The sequence below is a fragment of the Gymnoscopelus microlampas genome (genome assembly GCF_963454915.1).
Source record: "Gymnoscopelus microlampas genome assembly, chromosome: 17".
Lineage (NCBI taxonomy): Eukaryota > Metazoa > Chordata > Actinopteri > Myctophiformes > Myctophidae > Gymnoscopelus > Gymnoscopelus microlampas.
In genome coordinates this window covers 25320897-25338396 of record NC_139954.1, presented here as the reverse complement: position 1 = coordinate 25338396, position 17500 = coordinate 25320897, and the positions used below count along the sequence as shown (strand labels likewise).

The 17500-nt window shown below is 43.5% G+C and overlaps 2 protein-coding genes across 8 annotated transcripts in view; one reads left to right on the top strand and one right to left on the bottom strand.

Moving 5' to 3' along the window:
- dgkh (diacylglycerol kinase, eta) overlaps nucleotides 1-17500 on the bottom strand; it is a gene marked incomplete at its 5' end in the record, with an annotated part of 73814 nt that overhangs the window by 29639 nt on the left and 26675 nt on the right. For 6 of the 7 annotated variants that reach the window (XR_014602723.1, XR_014602724.1, XR_014602725.1 and 3 more), the window contains 2 exons: nucleotides 4353-4485; nucleotides 7612-7716. Coding sequence is in view for 4 of the 7 variants with exons in the window: in XM_084084472.1 (XP_083940598.1) it covers nucleotides 4353-4485; nucleotides 7612-7716 (238 nt within the window). Of the gene's footprint in view, nucleotides 1-4352; nucleotides 4486-7611; nucleotides 7717-17500 lie in introns of those variants that run through there. The other variant, XM_084084473.1, reaches the window with a different exon arrangement.
- On the top strand, nucleotides 10626-13360 carry LOC311064598 (uncharacterized protein). Its single transcript, XM_084084475.1, has 3 exons — nucleotides 10626-11735; nucleotides 12238-12300; nucleotides 12993-13360. The coding sequence occupies exons 1-3, from the start codon at nucleotides 11351-11353 to the stop codon at nucleotides 13034-13036; spliced, it is 492 nt and encodes a 163-aa protein (XP_083940601.1). The 5' UTR covers nucleotides 10626-11350; the 3' UTR covers nucleotides 13037-13360.

Here is a 17500-nt window from a genome sequence, read left to right as displayed (position 1 = left end):
CGTCAAAGTAAATTATACCACTGAATAATAGCAGGAACAGTAAACAAAATCTAAAGATGTGAGGTATGCTAAAGTAATTATTTCCACCAGTTGATCTGTATTGATGTAATATTGAACAACAACATAAATCATTATATGGACTTTTCAAGCTCTGTTCCTGAACTCAAAGCAAATCAGGACAGACGTGAAAAATAAATTGACCACTCCTGAGGCACAAGGAGAAAGAGCATTGATTGACGCCTGTCAAATTATCATTATGGATCATGCTCCAATGACCTGTGAGTGGACAGAGCATTGCTCACCTCCCTATAAGCCTGCACTGTGCTGTATCTGACAGACAGTGAGCTGAGCGCTGTGCTGCAGAACAGAGAGCTTAGCTTTACGCCACAGGCACCAATCGATGTATCTGTACCCAGCAGCAGACAGCCTAGCCAGGCTGAGAAAGCCCTGAGCCCCATGATTTCCATGTCTGGATTAGTGTGTTAAAATACCAATCCTTGGGAGAGCAACAAACACTCAAGATACTGACCCTGACTAATATGAAGCATCGCGTTAGTTCATGTAAGGGGACGGGAGTCATATACACCTCAGCTGTAATCAGCTGTCAGTCTGCTGATTGCTTTCAATCAGCCACACTTTTCTACACACCAATCACACCTCATTCCCTCAACAAGGCGGCCTCGTTTAAATACGGGATCTCTGCTTTTCAATTGCTGCCACACGCTGCCGCTGCTGGCAAAGCTTACCTCCACCACCCCAGCGTCTACTTTATAGTTAAGGGTCTTGCATTACTCAAACGTTTAAACTGAATGTTAAACTGAAATTCACGTGTGCATGGCTCTAAAGTAAAGTTAAATTCAATGTTAGCAAGTCTCTAAACTGAATTCAATGTTGTATGGCTTTAATGTTAAACTGCATTCAAGTTTGCATGACTAGTTAATCTGATTAAATGTCTTGCTATGGGCCTGCTCTTGTATACCTGTGGGAGGCTTTGCCTAGCATTCCCTGATCTGCTTAGCATGCTGCTTATAGCAAAATGTAGGGAACATCTTCAGAGCGGAGCCATTAACGCCATGTTTAACTGTATTCCATTTGTTGCAATAAATGGTTACATCTACTTATGACGTGAGTGTTCCTGACTGAAATGTGCATAAACAGGTGTGTCTACAATACAGTTGTCACCCAGGCGCAAAGCGGCGCAAAGCCACTTAGTGCCAGCACTATCCGCATTTCAGTATCTTCCCCCCGACGCACATGCCGTGCGCCCATGTTGTTATGATCTTAAATTCAATCCTACTGTTTTTATATTAACAGAGAAAACTAAAGCAGGGCTGTGAAATGTGATGTTATATTTGTTTTCCCAATGGTGTCAGTAAAATGTAGACGGTATCTCCCCTGTTGCCTTAATAGTTTATTTTTATATTTTGTATCAAGAGCATCACTCAAGTTTGCTCTGCGTTTCATGTGTGTACATTTCTAAGGTAATTGCACGGACACGCTTATCAACAAAGTCCTTTTAGTTTATAGTTGGCAAGATAAATGCAATCAAGTTGAAATTGAACATTTGACTCATTTTATAAGAAATGACAACTTCCAGTTTGCCATTCCTGCCACAAGAGAGAACAGAGATTACTTTAGCTCACAAATAAGAGGGAAGTCATAGGTTTCAGTTTCTGACATACAATGTTCCCTCCCGGCTGTATCCAGGGTCCGGTTGAACCAGCGTCCGGCTGGATCATGCTTGCCAACTGTTGTTATGAGAATCAGTGTCTCCTTTCCATGTCAACACATACAGAGATGAGCGGGTTTCCTATTTATATCAGTTCCTGTCTGACAGTCTCCTGTCTGTCTTTTTCTTCTAGCAAACAATAACTCAAAAAGGAGGACTTTGACACTTCCCGGCCCGAGCGAGCAGATCCATCACGTTATGTGCAGCGCATCAGACGACAGCCACCGTAGTGGAGCGGAAAGTGGTTGTGCTTTACACAGAGCCTCAATGCACTTAACTCAAGTGGCTCTGAAGGAGCATGTGGAGCCCAACGAGGTAGATGTAAATGCAATGTGAATACTTCACATAACAATGAAAAAGGAGCGCTTGCACAGTTTCTCCATTATGGAAGTTACATAGGAGGTTACTTAGCAGAGTCATGAATAATGTCTGTGCCCAGGAGATTATGTTCTTCTACGCCCAGCACACTCATACAGACACACATGAATGAACGCACAAACAAACAAACAAACAGACACACGTGCTGTGCACATATATAGACTTCGGTGTCGCCCGGCATCAACCGTTCCGTTTAAAAACCAACAGGAACCGAGTTGGATCCAAACAAAGTCAGGCATATCCGGGGGCAGCGATCAATGTCTCAATCTAGCCTACCACCAAATGCTGTTAGGGAGCATTAGCAGAACGTTATGAGAATGTATATAGAGGACGTGATACCACAGCCTGTTAATGGCCATGCACTACCCCAGACTGGAGTGAGCAAGAGACACAGACAGACAGACAATTTGTGTGTATACGTATTGTATCTGTATCTGTATCCTATCGTGTGTGTGTGTGTGTGTGTGTGTGTGTGTGTGTGTGTGTGTGTGTGTGTGTGTGTGTGTGTGTGTGTGTGTGTGTGTGTGTGTGTACACACTTGCGGCAGGACAGTACAGATCGATCCGCCCATCGATCGCCCTGTTGCAGGAAATCGAAGGGAAATAGAAGCAGCACTGATTGCTGTGAAGTGGTCTGGCTGGCTGCTCTCACCTCTTAATAGACACGCTTCGCTCCTCTCTCTGTTTTTCTCTCACTTTCACACGTGCCAAGGTTCTCGCAGGCAATTCTCTTGATTGCTTGTCTGTCTCCTTCTGCCTCCTACTCCAGGCCCAGAGCAAATATTGCGTCCATCGGTGCCGAATAAACTGCATTGAACAGTGTCTGTCTGTATCAATTACATGTGAATAGTATCGAGATCTATATCTATATTATATTGACATACACTCAACAGCTTACTGTTGGTTGTCAGCTCATGGGATAATTTATTGTAGATCTAAACAGACAATCTCTCTCCCTACCTCCCTTTCTCTCCCTCTCCCTCTCCCTCTGTTCTCTTTCCCTCTCTCCCGTCTCTGGATAGTAGATAATGAGCCCAATGGAGAGGATCTTTGGCTACTGCCCACACCCACACCCACACCCACCCACACACACACACACACACACACACACACACACACACACACACACACACACACACACACACACACACACACACACACACACACACACACACACACACACACACACACACACACAGGAACATTAGCCTAATTAGAATGAAAGGATATGCAGATGGTGCGCATTACATTCTGCTTGCTGTCACCCACACTTTAAATTACACCAGCCAACACGTAGCAAAAAATAGCACCCCCCCTCCCCCGCACACACACCCCTTCGCACCTTCACAGCCAAGGTGAGGTGATGACTAAAACCACACAATGACACCCACTGAACAGGATGCCATGGCATGATTCACACAAGCGTAACGAGCAGGTCTTTAGCTCGGCGGTCCAACGGAGAGTGCGGTGCATGAACGGGGGCTCAGTCAACACCTAATGATGTGTGCACAGCAGTGCATTATGCAGACATGCCGCAAACACATGCACTCAGGTGCATGCACTGTCTTTGTCGGGTGTGCTAATGTTGGCAGTACTGCAATAGGCTCCTCAGAATCAGATCAGAAGTATCAATGTCTCATTCATGTCTATGAAGTTTATCAAGGCACCCAGACCTACATATGGCCCACAGCCCTGCACAGGCGTACGCTGGTTTCACATTACCACACATGCTTCGTATGCCTGATTTATATGTTGCGCTCCCGTAGTTGTGTGACAAAAACAGCCAATCTATAAGGGCTTTTGAGACGGGGAGCGACACAGCGGATCAGTGGTATGTCACACTGGGTTTCGCATGTACAGTAAATTCACAGACACACAGTAAACGCCAGGCGATCTGTGCCTGCTTCAGCTGTGTCAAATCATTTTACTGCGTGTAGAGTGGAAATGTCACGGGAGCGGGCGTGTGCATTGGAACGAAAGCGAGTGCGACAATTTCACGGGATCGCGCCCGTTTGCCGCTCAGCCCTTCTGGTTGTCCGTGCCTCCCAACTAGTCGCTCGCCTCTCATTGAACATGAATTACTAGGCACGTCAAACGCTACCCGTCTGAAAAGCCCTGTAAGCTCACAATGTGTTGCGGCGCACTGTGACTTTCACATGACATGCCACTATACTGCTTCTTCTCTGAAGCATAGATCTCGGACACCAAACATGATCAAACTGTGTATGTATGTGTGTATGCGTTACCTTCGCAGGAGAGGCCGTGGGAGGTGACCCCAGAAAGGCTGTCCCTGCATACGTTGCAGAAGGTGGGGCGTGCGTGGGAGCAGGCGTACCAGTTGTGCATCCCTGAGAAATGTTCCACATTAAACTGTGCCGTCTGGCGAACGAGAGGTTAAAACAGGTTGGGGGCGCCAGGATGACACGGGTCACAGAAAGGCAAGTAACAGTACACTTCAATCAATATGTGTGGCATTTCAAACGCACATTATGTTACACATCAATTACAAAACAGGATACTTTTTTGTCAACAAGCTTCAAACTACTAGTAATGGATTTACTTTCATAGAAGTGTAGTATTTTTTCATTACAAATTCACAATATTTTATCATTATCTATTTCATTTAATGACAACAATTATCTAACTTTAACTTAAAACACAAATCAAATACAATATTTCACAACTTACAATGCAATATATCACAACTGCATCAGCACATACACACACACACACACACACACACACACACACACACACACACACACACACACACACACACACACACACACACACACACACACACACACACACACACACACACACACACAAATGCACGCACACTCCTTACTCCAGAACACCCGACCAATAATTGACCTTAATCGTGGTCTGCCTTAGTTACATCTGCTCTATAATGTTCACATTTTTTTTGTTTCGTAACGTCGTGCCCTTCTTCATGAATTGAACTCCTGTACGTCTCAGTTTGGCTCGGCACCAAACAACAGGGGGATGTGCATAAAATCTATCAAAGAAATGTGATGCTCTACACTGGTTCCCATGGGCCTGCCGGGGAGTCAGAATGGCAGGGAGCATTAGTCACAACCTGCTTCCACAGAGGGGAACCATCCTCATTAGCAGGGTTCCATTTGCTGGGGGGGAGGCAGGGAAAATCCATGCCTCTGATTTGTTTTATTCCTGGATCTGGTCAGACTGGATTAAATACTTTTGGGAAATGTACGCTTTCTGATATTCTTGTTATAAATGTACTGTTAATGTTAACCACTTTACCCTGGCGTCCCTATTTTGGGCAAATTTGAAGTGCTGGTCATAATGCATTATACACTCAGTTGAACAGATTATAATTACCATAATTAGTCAGTTATAAAGTGTTATGCACAAGTATAACATTTATAACGGGTGTTATGAAGCCTTATAATGCATTATAATGCATTACAAATGTGATTATAATGCATTATAGACCCGAACTTTAAGTAAAGTGTTACAGATTTTTTTCACGCATATGGAACCCTGCTCATTAGTAAGGCTCCAGTGCTCTCCCGTTTAAGCCTGCTGGTCCAGGCAAATGGGCGCTCCTCTATAACAATATTAGTGCGCGGCCGCCCAGAGAGAACAGCACTGAGCCTATAGCATGCCATGTGAGGGTGTTGTGTCTTCTTCATCTTGTCCGCCCCCCCCCCCCCCCCCGCTGCCACACTGTAGATACAGCAGTTTGACAAAGCAGCAACAGGTACTAATAAATCGAAGCACTTGCATTTCTAATTACAACACGTGCCGTATATACAGTAGGCTGACAGGTTGGGAAATGATACGCTATTGTGTCGACATCTGGGTAGATAGTGTTTGCGCACGCATGATGTATATTGTACGTATGTGTGTGTAAGCCATTGGTGTGGTGTGTGCTGCTGCATTGCAGTGCAGTGAGTGAGGGGGCTGCGAGATGGGGGGCCTTATATAAGCTTTCACTCCCCCCAAATCAGTGCCAACATGCAGTCCCGTTTTCACTCCTCTGCCTCCCTCCCACCACTGTCAACAGATCACAACCATCTAGACTCTTTCATTTTTATTATTTTCTTATAATAATAATGATAATGATAATAATGTCATTGTTCTGATGGACTTTCCAAATTCAAGAGATTTTCTTTGGCAAAAGAGCTGAAGAGGACAGCACACTTTTTGTTTTGTTATTATTTTTTAATTTATTTTTGGGGATTTGTGCTTTTACATAGTATTGTATATGTTTACGTAGCACAGTGTATGTTAATATTGTATAGTTAATGTTTACATAATACAATGTAGGTCCCTGAGCCAGAATCAGACGGGGACGTTGTGATTTCATGGTCAAGAGACAGCAACTAGTAGGCTCTAGTCCAGCACCTTTTCCCCCTCTTTTGCTGTTGAGGAATCAAAAACATATTGTCTGGATGTTATCTGCGGGGAAAACCAGGTGCTGGATGAAATCATTTGTTAAGGGAGGGTATTCTCTTAGACGTTTCCTTGTTGCCTTACCTTGTGACGAATGACAAAAGTGTGCATGTCTTTGCATTTGTATGTCTGTCTGTATGAATTCATGCAAGGAGGCATGCACCGTGCACAACAATACCAGTGACTTCCTATGTATTGTGTGACCTCTGCGTTGCTGTGTGACTGTACACTGTTAAGTGTTGCCTATGCGTGCATGGAAGTCAGTGCCTGGAGGGTGAGCTGCTTTCCCTGTTGAGTGAGCATGAGTGTGGCTCCGGCATATAAACAGCTCCGTGGTTCCCCGGGTTGGGCTTGAGGCGCCAGAATTAACGTCACGGATGAAAAGAGCATGCAAACGCGACCGTATGCTAACCCAGCTCTCCACCACACGCACTCATCTGCTCCACTACACACAAATGTTTATAACAAGATAAACGGCAAGAGGACATGCACACCTGGAATACATTTGTAGAATCACCAGAAGCAAATATTTGAGTTACAAATGTTCACTTTAAAAATATATTATATTCAAAGATTGGCACACATTTTCATGATTTAAAAAAAATAGCAGATCTACACGCTCATAGCGTGGCACTCGGTGCTTATATTGTAATCTGCTATTTTTGAATAGCATAATGGTAAGATATGATAAGATAATGGTAGAAGATAGAGGTATTGTGTCAATAATATAAAATGTCAACAAAATAATTTTACAAGGAGAACTAGCTTTGCCAGAATCATAAAGCCGTGTCTTGTTTCAGAGATGTTGGCGCCAACTCCATTCCCTACTGATCTACCTCTCCTTTAACCCCCCCCCCCACCCCCTCTCTCTCTCTCACACACACACACACACACACACACACACACACACACACACACACACACACACACACAGACACACACACACACACACACACACACACACACACACACACACACACACACACACACACACACACACACACACACACACACACACACAGAATATTACACAATAATATATTGTTAGCATTATGGGGTTCTTACCTCGTAATGTTCTCGGGATTGGACGGATTTGAGCGAACTGATCCAATCCTCCATCTCTTTCCTGTTCTCTGCACAGAGGATGAGCCTACGGAACGGAGTGATCACCTGGAGACGGAGAGAGAGACGGACGGAGGATAAGCAGATGATGAGGGAGTGAAATAGGTACAGCGATGGAGATGGCGGGGATGAGAGATTCCAGTCCTCTCCTCCACAGCCTGCGATGAATGAGCGGAGGGAGCAATCGTCTCTGTCTTTAAGAGGGGAGGGAGGAAAGCCGCCTCCCTCCCCCTTTATTTTCTATGCTACTCTCTCTCTCTCTCTCTCTCTCTCTCTCTCTCTCTCTCTCTGTCTCTCTCTCTCTCTCTCTCTCTCTCTCTCTCTCTCTCTCTCTCTCTGTTTCTCTCTCTCTCTCAATTACTTCAGCTCTCACTCTTTTTCTCGGCTCATCCCCTCACACCTTCTTCAGCTCAGTCTTTCCACTGTTGTACCTCTCTCTTTTTCTCACCCCTCTCTCTCTCTCTCTCTCTCTCTCTCTCTCTTTCTCTGTATCTCTATCTCTCTCCCTCTCTCTTCCTCTCTCTCTCTCTCTCTCTCCTCCTCACTTTCCCTGGGATCTGCTTTGAGACAGATGTATGCTGACAGGCGAAGCGCCACAGTAACGGCTAAGAGCTTCACTCCTCCGTGCACCCCCCCCAACCCCTCCTCTCCTGTGTGTGTGTGTGTGTGTGTGTGTGTGTGTGTGGTGTGTGGTGGTGGTGTGTGTGTGTGTGTGTGTGTGTGTGTGTGTGTGTGTGTGTGTGTGTGTGTGTGTGTGTGTGTGTGTGTGTGTGTGTGTGTGTGTGTGTGTGTGTGTGTGTGTGCGCGCGTCTGTGTGTGTGTGTGTGTGTGCACGCGTCTGTGTATAAAGGACAGTACAGTAGATAACCCTGCAGACACACACAACCTTTCATCAGTCCATCACTTATTCATGCGCTGCTCAACTCCCTTCTCTCTGTTTATCTTTGTCCTCCTTCTCGCCCGTCTCCCTGTCGGTCTTTCAGCTCTCCTCAACCTGGCCAGAGAGACGGAATGAGAGGAGAGGCGAGAGAGCTGTGTTGTGTTGTCACTCCCGAAACAAGACCCAGACCCCGTACAGTATTAAGGGGAAAAGATGCATAAACATGCACACGTGCACGTCGCACCCCCCCCATCCCACCCACACACACACACACACATAGCAGTGATAATAATATTGGCAAAAGCTATTATTACATAATAATGCCGTTTTGGCAGCATTAGTGTTATTTAGCCCTGTTCCATCTTTCTCTTTTGTTTTGTGAGGACTGTAACTTGACCCAACATTGGTGTGAAGTGGGAACTTAATTAGTTTGGCTAAACGAGAGACCGGGCAGCCTTCTTAGAAGGTGTATTTGAACAATGTGCTGGCATCGTGTTTTGACTGACTGTCTTAGGTGGTGAAGTGTGATAAATGACCGAATTGGCGAGAGGTTACTTCATGTGACAAATATCAAATGCTGTTTAGAGCCCTCTTTCCAGGCCTCAACTGGGTTGGACTGAATCGCCATCATCGCTATATGGCTTTCTTCCACCCGGGACGGTCCATGGCTACCTGCTGGTTGAGGCTGAGCGCATGCTAGCCAACATGCTCATCTGCCAGGTCTTTTTTGGCCGGTCAAGAGGCCTTCTCAACGACATTACTTTCTTCACCCAGTCATTTGCTTCTTTTCGTACAATTTGTCCGTACTAGGCATGTGCGATTTAAATCGATTTAAAATCGATTCAAACTGGTGACAATTTAAATCGATTTAATAAAAAAATGTATCGCAATGCAAACATATATAAAAGATTTTTAAAAAAGGGTTTTCAGTCATTTGCTGTATTGAAAAGAGGATAAGTGAAAACACAGTATTGTAAAAAAAAAATATAGCTGCAAGCAGCGATAATATGGGGCCAGGAGAGAGAAAGAGAAATGATAATTCCTTTAACAGGTCAGTTCATGAAAGTCCTTGCGGTCTTGTTTCCAATGAGGGCCTGTGAGCAATTAGGGGTTAAGAGTCTTGCTCAGGGACAAATTTCATGTCATCGACACATTTGCTGACCTCACCTGGAATCGTACCTGGGGCAACCAGAGCCTCTGGCTCCCTAGGCGGGCTCACTAACCACTCAGCTATGGCCGACCCTCAGAGAGAGAGAGAGAGAGAGAGAGAGAGAGAGAGAGAGAGAGAGAGAGAGAGAGAGAGAGAGAGAGAGAGAGAGAGAGAGAGAGAGAGAGAGAGAGAGAGAGAGAGAGAGAGAGAGAGAGAGAGAGACGGAATAGATTGAAGATAGAAACGGAATAGATCGAAGAGACAGAGAGAGAGACATGGAAACGGAATAGATTGAAGAGAAAGACATGGAAACGGAATAGATTGAAGAGAGAGCCATGGAAACGGAATAGATTGAGTCATGTTTTTTTGCAATTCAACTTAAATGAGTGTGCATCAAGTGAGGCTTGAACCAGCAACCTTGTGGTTGTGAGGCACTCTTAGGTAGCTGCAACACTACCTATAGTGCTATAGCTTTGTCCAGGCTGATATTGTCTGTTGAGGATCACAAACTCTTGCCTTCTGTCATGACCCAAGCCCCTGTTTCACTAACACTAAGATCACTCGTTCACAAACCATTTACCAATTAAGAAATTGTACATCTCCTCAGAAGCAAAACTAGTGAAAGTAGCCGATCTACAAGCTCACAAACCATTAAAAGTTGTCAGATTGTACATCGGCTATTTTCACAATGAAGTATGTTATACATTGAAAAAACATACTCTCATTGCTATCTGAAAAGTTGTGAGATTGTAGATCAGCTGTATGTAAAAAACACTCAATTAAGTATTTCATGTTATCTTTAACACATTACCTACTATCCACGGTTCTACTCGTGAATCAAAATGTACCCCTTTACCTGCCACGGGCTCATTCACGGTTTAAACCGTGAATGTGTTTTTTCATTGATTTACTGTATATTACACTGTTGCGCAGCCTGTGCGTTAATATTGGACCTGTAGATGAAGGGGTTAACCGAAAAAACACGTGATCAGTCAGCTGATCACAAACAGCTGTTTGCCCAAATGTGACAAAATGGAGACGGTAGTGCAGCATCGGCCATTGCGCCCAAACATTTGAGAGAGACAGAGAGTGACGGTGATCGGAGTGAAAAGAGTGGGGGTTGGTAACAGCAATAGAGTTAAAATTATTTTTGAGACAGGTCAGTCAGTGTGTGAGACAGTTTGTGAGTCAGTTAGTGATTGAGAGAGAGTGTGTGTGTGTGTGTGTGTGTGTGTGTGTGTGTGTGTGTGTGTGTGTGTGTGTGTGTGTGTGTGTGTGTGTGTGTGTGTGTGTGTGTGTGTGTGTGTGTGTGTGTGTGTGTGTGTGTGTGTGTGAGAGTGTGTGTTAGAAAGTGTGAGCGTTTGAGTGTCTTTAGTTTAGTTTTAGTTTTTTAGTTTTTAGTTTTATTTCAGTCGAGAGAGGAGAGGAGAGGAGAGGAGAGGAGAGGAGATCATTTGGTGTAGTGTGGTCGGAGAGAGAGGAGAAAAGCTTGTAGTTATGGGGGAGAAGAGGAGAGATCATTTGGTGTGGTCGGAGAGCGGAGCAGAGAGGAGAGGAGAGGTCAGTTATAGTGATCGGGAGAGGAGAAGAAAAGAAAAGAGGAGATCAGATATAGCGTAGTATAAGATAATACTGTCTCTCTCTGTGATAATATGAGGGCAAAAAAAAACTCAAACAGGGGCGCCAAACAAGTGACCGGTTCGCTACGCCAGCAGACACTGTTGGAGTCGTTGATGACTCGGGCTACTGGGGCACAACCAGCGCCGCTTGTGGACGATAAGAAGCGGTTACGCCAGTTACTGGGATTGGGCCCATCTACTCCGGTGGACGGGGAGGACGAGCAACAGTTAGTGGGGGCGACCTCTACTACGCCCGCAACGGGCCCATCTACTCCGGTGGACGGGGAGGACGAGCAACAGTTAGTGGGGGCGACCTCTACTACGGCCGCAGCGGGCCCATCTACTGCCGCGGTACCGACCGATGGTGTTCGTCGGAGCGGCAGGACCCGTCCGGAGCCCGGAGCTCACTTCAGCAGTGGTAAGATTATTTTTTATTGTGTTTTATTGTGTGTGTTTGGTGGACTAGACACGAGAAGTTGTTGCCAGGTCTGCTTATAAGTTATAAGAGACACACACACACACACACACACACACACACACACACACACACACACACACACACACAGAGTAGCATGGGGACACCGTCTCTGATTATGATGTTAGCCTATATATTTACTGTGCTGGTGAGTGATGCCTCATAAAAATAGCAGATCCACAAGCTTGTGAGCTTGTAGATGGCTGCTATTTTTATTCTTTTTTTTGTAGGGGGATGCAGGTGCACAAAGCACTCTCCTCTGACCTTGTCTATAAAAATAGCAGATCTACAAGCTCGTTGTGAGTTTGTAGATCTGCTATTTTTATGGGGGAGTAGGCAGGTGTGCTTTATTGTAAGTCACTCTGTCTGGATAAGAGTGTTTGCTAAATACCTAAATTGATTTGATCTTCATAATATTTACCAAGTATTTGATATTTCATTTCAGACTTTGACATGGTTGAGGATGTGGAGGATGGCCGGACAACCCTGGCCAGACCATCTAGCAGAGGTAAGAACTTTTTCTGTATGACACTTGTACACAGGAATACAAAATTGCTAAAACCCCACAGAACAATGGTACATGTAGCCTATATATTTACCATGCATGTGTGTGGTGCCATAAAAAATGTCCAGTTCATGTCAACAAACCTTTTCAAAATCCTCTTTGATCTGAATTGGACTGACAGTAGATTCACACACAACACTGTAGCATGGGGACACTGATTATGAAGGATGATAATGTAGCCTATATATTTACTATGTTCTATTGTGTGATGCCTTATACAATTGCTAAAACCCCACAAAACAATGGTACATGTAGGCTATATATTTATCATGCATGTGTGTGGTGCCATAACAAATAGCAGATCTACAAGCTCGTTGTGAGTTTGTAGATCTGCTCTTTTTATTCTTTTTTTTGGAGGGGGATGCATGTGCACACAGCCCCCCTGTGTGTTGATCTGAATTGGACTGACTATAGATTCACACACAACACTGTAGCACCACCAACACACTCTGTCTGATTATGAATGATGATAATGTAGGCTATATATTTACTATGTTCTATTGTCGGTGCCTTATAAAAATAGCAGATCTACAAGCTCTTTGTGAGTTTGTAGATCTGCTATTTTTAGTCGCTCTGTCTGGATACGAGTGTTTGCTAAAAGTCTAAATTGGTATTTTGTGTATGTATATTTACAGCTATCCGACAGCCCTGCCGACTTTCTACAGCTACTCCTGCCTGATGTTCTGCTCCAGGAGATATGCAACCAAACCAACTCATATGCTAAGCAGAGACTTTCAGAGAAGCCACATGCCAGAGGAAAGCGTTGGACAGCATTGACCGTTGTAGAGCTGAAGCGTTTCCTGGGGCTGCTGTTTCTGTCTGGGCTTGTTTCCAAACCTGAGCTTTCACACTACTGGTCAACCGATGAGAACCTAGTAACACCGTTCTTCGGCAGGACCATGAGCAGGAACCGCTTCCAGTTGATTTGGAGCAATCTTCACTTCAATGACACTCCTTCTAAAGACCCGATAAGTATGGCATCAAATCTTATATGCTCTGTGACTCAACGACTGGCTATCTTCACAACATGAAGCCATACTGTGGCATCAAGTGTTCCATCCCGGATACCGTCACCTACCTGCTAGGAGGCCTTGCAGGTGAAGGATACCGATTGTGGATGGACAACCTCTACAATAGCAATCTCTGCAATATAACCCTGTAACAATTGAGCACACACACACACACACACCCCCCCCACACACACACACACACACACACACACACACACACACACTCTCTCTCTTTATTACTTTGAAAAGAAAGACTTTGAGCTGTGTTGCACTTGATATGCCATGTGATAAAATGTGTTCAAAAGCAGTTTTTTTAAAATAAAGTATTGTTTACATGACTGATGTCAATGAAGGCGAAAAATAAACGTCAAAGACTTGAAATCATTTTTTATGTCTAAACGTGTTTCTTTCACTAAAACTCTGAATCCAAGAGAAAGCTGTATGCAACTACCTCTAGCTAAAAAACAGAACATGCTATAAACTTACTTTTTTCCCAGATGAAAGAAGAGATTCTAAGCTTTATTTTGAGATATTCCATGTGTTCATAGTCCTAGCACAAAACATTCTGTGTGTCCCCAAAGATTTTTATGACTCTAAACGTGTTTATTTTACTAAATCGCTTATATCTCTGAATCTAAAGCAGTTTTTTTATTTTTTTTATTTTTATAAAGTATTGTTTACATGACTGATGTCAATGAAGGTGAAAAATAAACGTCAAAGACTTGAAATCATTTTTTATGTCTAAACGTGTTTCTTTCACTAAAACTCTGAATCCAAGAACAAAGGACAGTTTTTGGTGAAAACAAGCTGTATTCAACTACCTCTAGCTAAAAAACAGAACATGCTATAAACTCACTTTTTCTTTCAGATGAAAGAAGAGATTCTAAGCTTTATTTTGAGATATTCCATGTGTTCATAGTCCTAGCACAAAATGTTCTGTGTGTCCTCAAAGATTTTTATGACTCTAAACGTGTTTATTTTACTAAATCGCTTATATCTCTGAATCTAAGAAAAAAATGACATTTTTTGGTGAAGGCAAGCTGTATTCAACTACCTCTAGCTAAAGAACAGAACATGCTAGAAACTCACTTTTTCTTTCAGACGAAAGAAGAGATTCTAAGCTTTATTTTGAGATATTCTATGTGTTCATAGTCATAGCACAAAATGTCCTGTGTGTCCTCAAATATTAGTCAGAATGGTCAAAATCCCTGGCACTGAGGGAACCTTTTCTGAAAAACCCCTCTGGCAGGGAATGTGTTAACAATTGCAGATGTATTCATTGATAGTCATGTTGTGTGAAATGCAACTTAGATGAAGTCTGCACCAAGTGAGGCTTGAACTGGTGACCTTCAGGTTGTGGGGCACACATTTAAGCGAGAAGCCACCAGCAGACAAGAACCTGTGAAAAAGGAGATCACACAGATCATACAGTTTCACGCAAGTAGCTGAAAAATCCTGGGTTTAAGTGTTTTTCAAACTGCTCAAGATTGCGGACAATCTAAGGGCGGTGCTTACTGGTCAACGTGATAGATGTGTTCCTCATTAGTCAAGGCACATGTGTAAGCAGGTCTAATGGCTGTCGGCCAAACGAGGCATGACTTTTGCCTGTTTAAAGTTTCAATTTTCAAAAAATTGCTATAGCGCCCCCGTTTGACCAATTGGAGTAAGATTGGTTTCAGTGATATTTGGAATGGCCCTTTACATTTCTGCAAAGTTTCAAAGAATGGTAAGTCTGCATGTATGTGTTAGGGGCAGATGAATAATTGTCATAAAACTGCAATATTCATTGGCTCATTAAAGCTTCATTTTTTCACTTATGGAAGATATTTTGCAAACGTTTTTTGGTATAGGTCCAAAGTTCATGTGTAAAAAGTTTCGTGCAGATTACTCAAAAATCCCAGGAGGAGATAGGTTTTAACTGTTTTTCATATAATTCAAAATGGTGGGAGATCTAAAGGTCAGAGGTCAAAAGTCAGAGTGTGAAAGTTGTTCAGCATGAGGAGACGCATGTGTGCATCGAAGTTTCATGGCTGTAGGTGAAACAGGGCATGAGTTGTACCTGTTCAAAGTTGTCATTTTCAACTGAGTGCTATAGCGCCACCTTTTGACGAAAGATTGTGAGATTCATTTTTTGATCGTTTTTCATGACCATCTATCATATGGCCGAGTTTCATAAAAAGCGACTGCACGGTTCAGCCAGAACTGGCAAAAACGGCAGAAGAAGAAGAAGAAACGGAATAATGCCAATAACAATATGGGTCCATGCTGGAAGCCTGGCCCCATAAAAAGAAGAAAATACTGGATTGTGTAAGAAAATGTGTCTGGAAAATAATGTTGCGCTTAAAAAAAACTTTTGTTATGGTGAACCTAGTATCGTGATTCGAATCGTATCGTGAATTATTACATGCCTTTTACCAGTTAACATTTTTTTTGTAAATTGTACTCTGGATATTTTGCAAATGAGGGCTTGCGCTCAATCGATTATTCACAATTAAATTAAGATGAATGAATGAAAGAACTCACCCCAAGTTGAAAATAGTATGCAAGGTTGAAGAGCGTCATCCACCTTATTCCCAGGAATGAAGGTATTACAGTAACTAGTGTGAGTCTATGCTTGTATTATAGAGATTTCCTTCTCTCTTTTACTCCTCTCCCTCATTCTGTTTTGTTGTTTTGTGTGGAGGCCTGTTTAGACCAGCAGCACCTGAGGCCATTACTACTGGAGGTGTGGAAAACACACGTCACAGTGTGTGTGTGTGTGTGTGTGTGTGTGTGTGTGTGTGTGTGTGTGTGTGTGTGTGTGTGCGTGTGCGTGTGCGTGTGTGTGTGACTGACTGACTGACTGATAAATTCCATCTGCTCGACAGTAGCATGGCCAATCTGTCTCCACAATGACCACAGTAGCCAGCAAACCATCTGGTTTGCAACATGTGGCTAATAGAGAGACAGACCTCTGCTTAACACCGTGATACCCACTCTCCCTTTGGGGGCAATGTACTGTAGTATACCATCAACTAAGACTAACAAACAGTATTTGTCCATGACAACAGTGTTCTATATAATTCATGATGCCATCTTCAATGTCTCTCCATCTGCCGATCACACCTTTGCAGTCCTAAAAGCCGGAAATACGTTTCCAAGGGGTTCTTCTGCTAGATTTCCAAAGCTTTTTCCTATATATGGTTTTCGATTCATGCAGAAAATTAGGTGTGTGGTTAGCCTAAGAGAGCTTTACATTTTGCTCTGCAACATAAATTACACCTTCTATCTTAACCGTGACGCTGTTATGTGCATTGTTAGCCCCGCTAGCAGCAGGGCTCTAAGGATGGCTATGTCAGTTGGTTGGTCGGTTGGCCGGTTGGTCGATCTGTCCGTCCATTCAACACTTTGGTCCCAAACAACTTATCTCGAAAACTATTGGCTCAATTTTCATGGAATGTTTTGTGCACCAGGCAGGATGGCCTCAACTGATTTTGGTGACCACATGACACTGCCTCTAGCGCCACCTTTAAGCCAAAGTTTCCACTTGCACACAAGTTACTGTGTATCAAAATTAGCAGATGGACATTAAACTTGCTCAGCACAACCCTATATGAATGAACATTTGACATACAGCACGGGTCCAAATGGGTCTGTAACTCAAATGAACGAATGAAACAAATATGTTTTTGTATACTGGTGGAAGTACTGTAACTTATGGGTTGGCCTTCAAATAGACTTCAACCCTGTAACTCTTTGTATTATCATTCTATCTCAACCAGAACAGCAAAATAGAATGAGCTTCAAATGTGTAGTAAGTAAAGTGTACAGAAACCAGGCCAACACACGTTGGCAACATGCAGATATTTTCTGCTACATATTGCACTTATTATCTGGCTACATGCTAGAGTGGGTGGACAGTTCTGCAGTGGGAACACATATTCTTTTCACCATGAATCATGCTGCTGTATATTAAAAGAAAATAACCTAAGCTGACAGATAGGACAGACACAGGCTCACAGCTCACTGAGCTCAGTAATGTAAAGCACATACTGTATGTACCGCATGGTTACTGTCGGGGGCGAACCTTGTTATGTCCAGAACTGTTACTGATCTAATGTAGTTATTATTTAGTCACAAGCTCTTGTTAATAC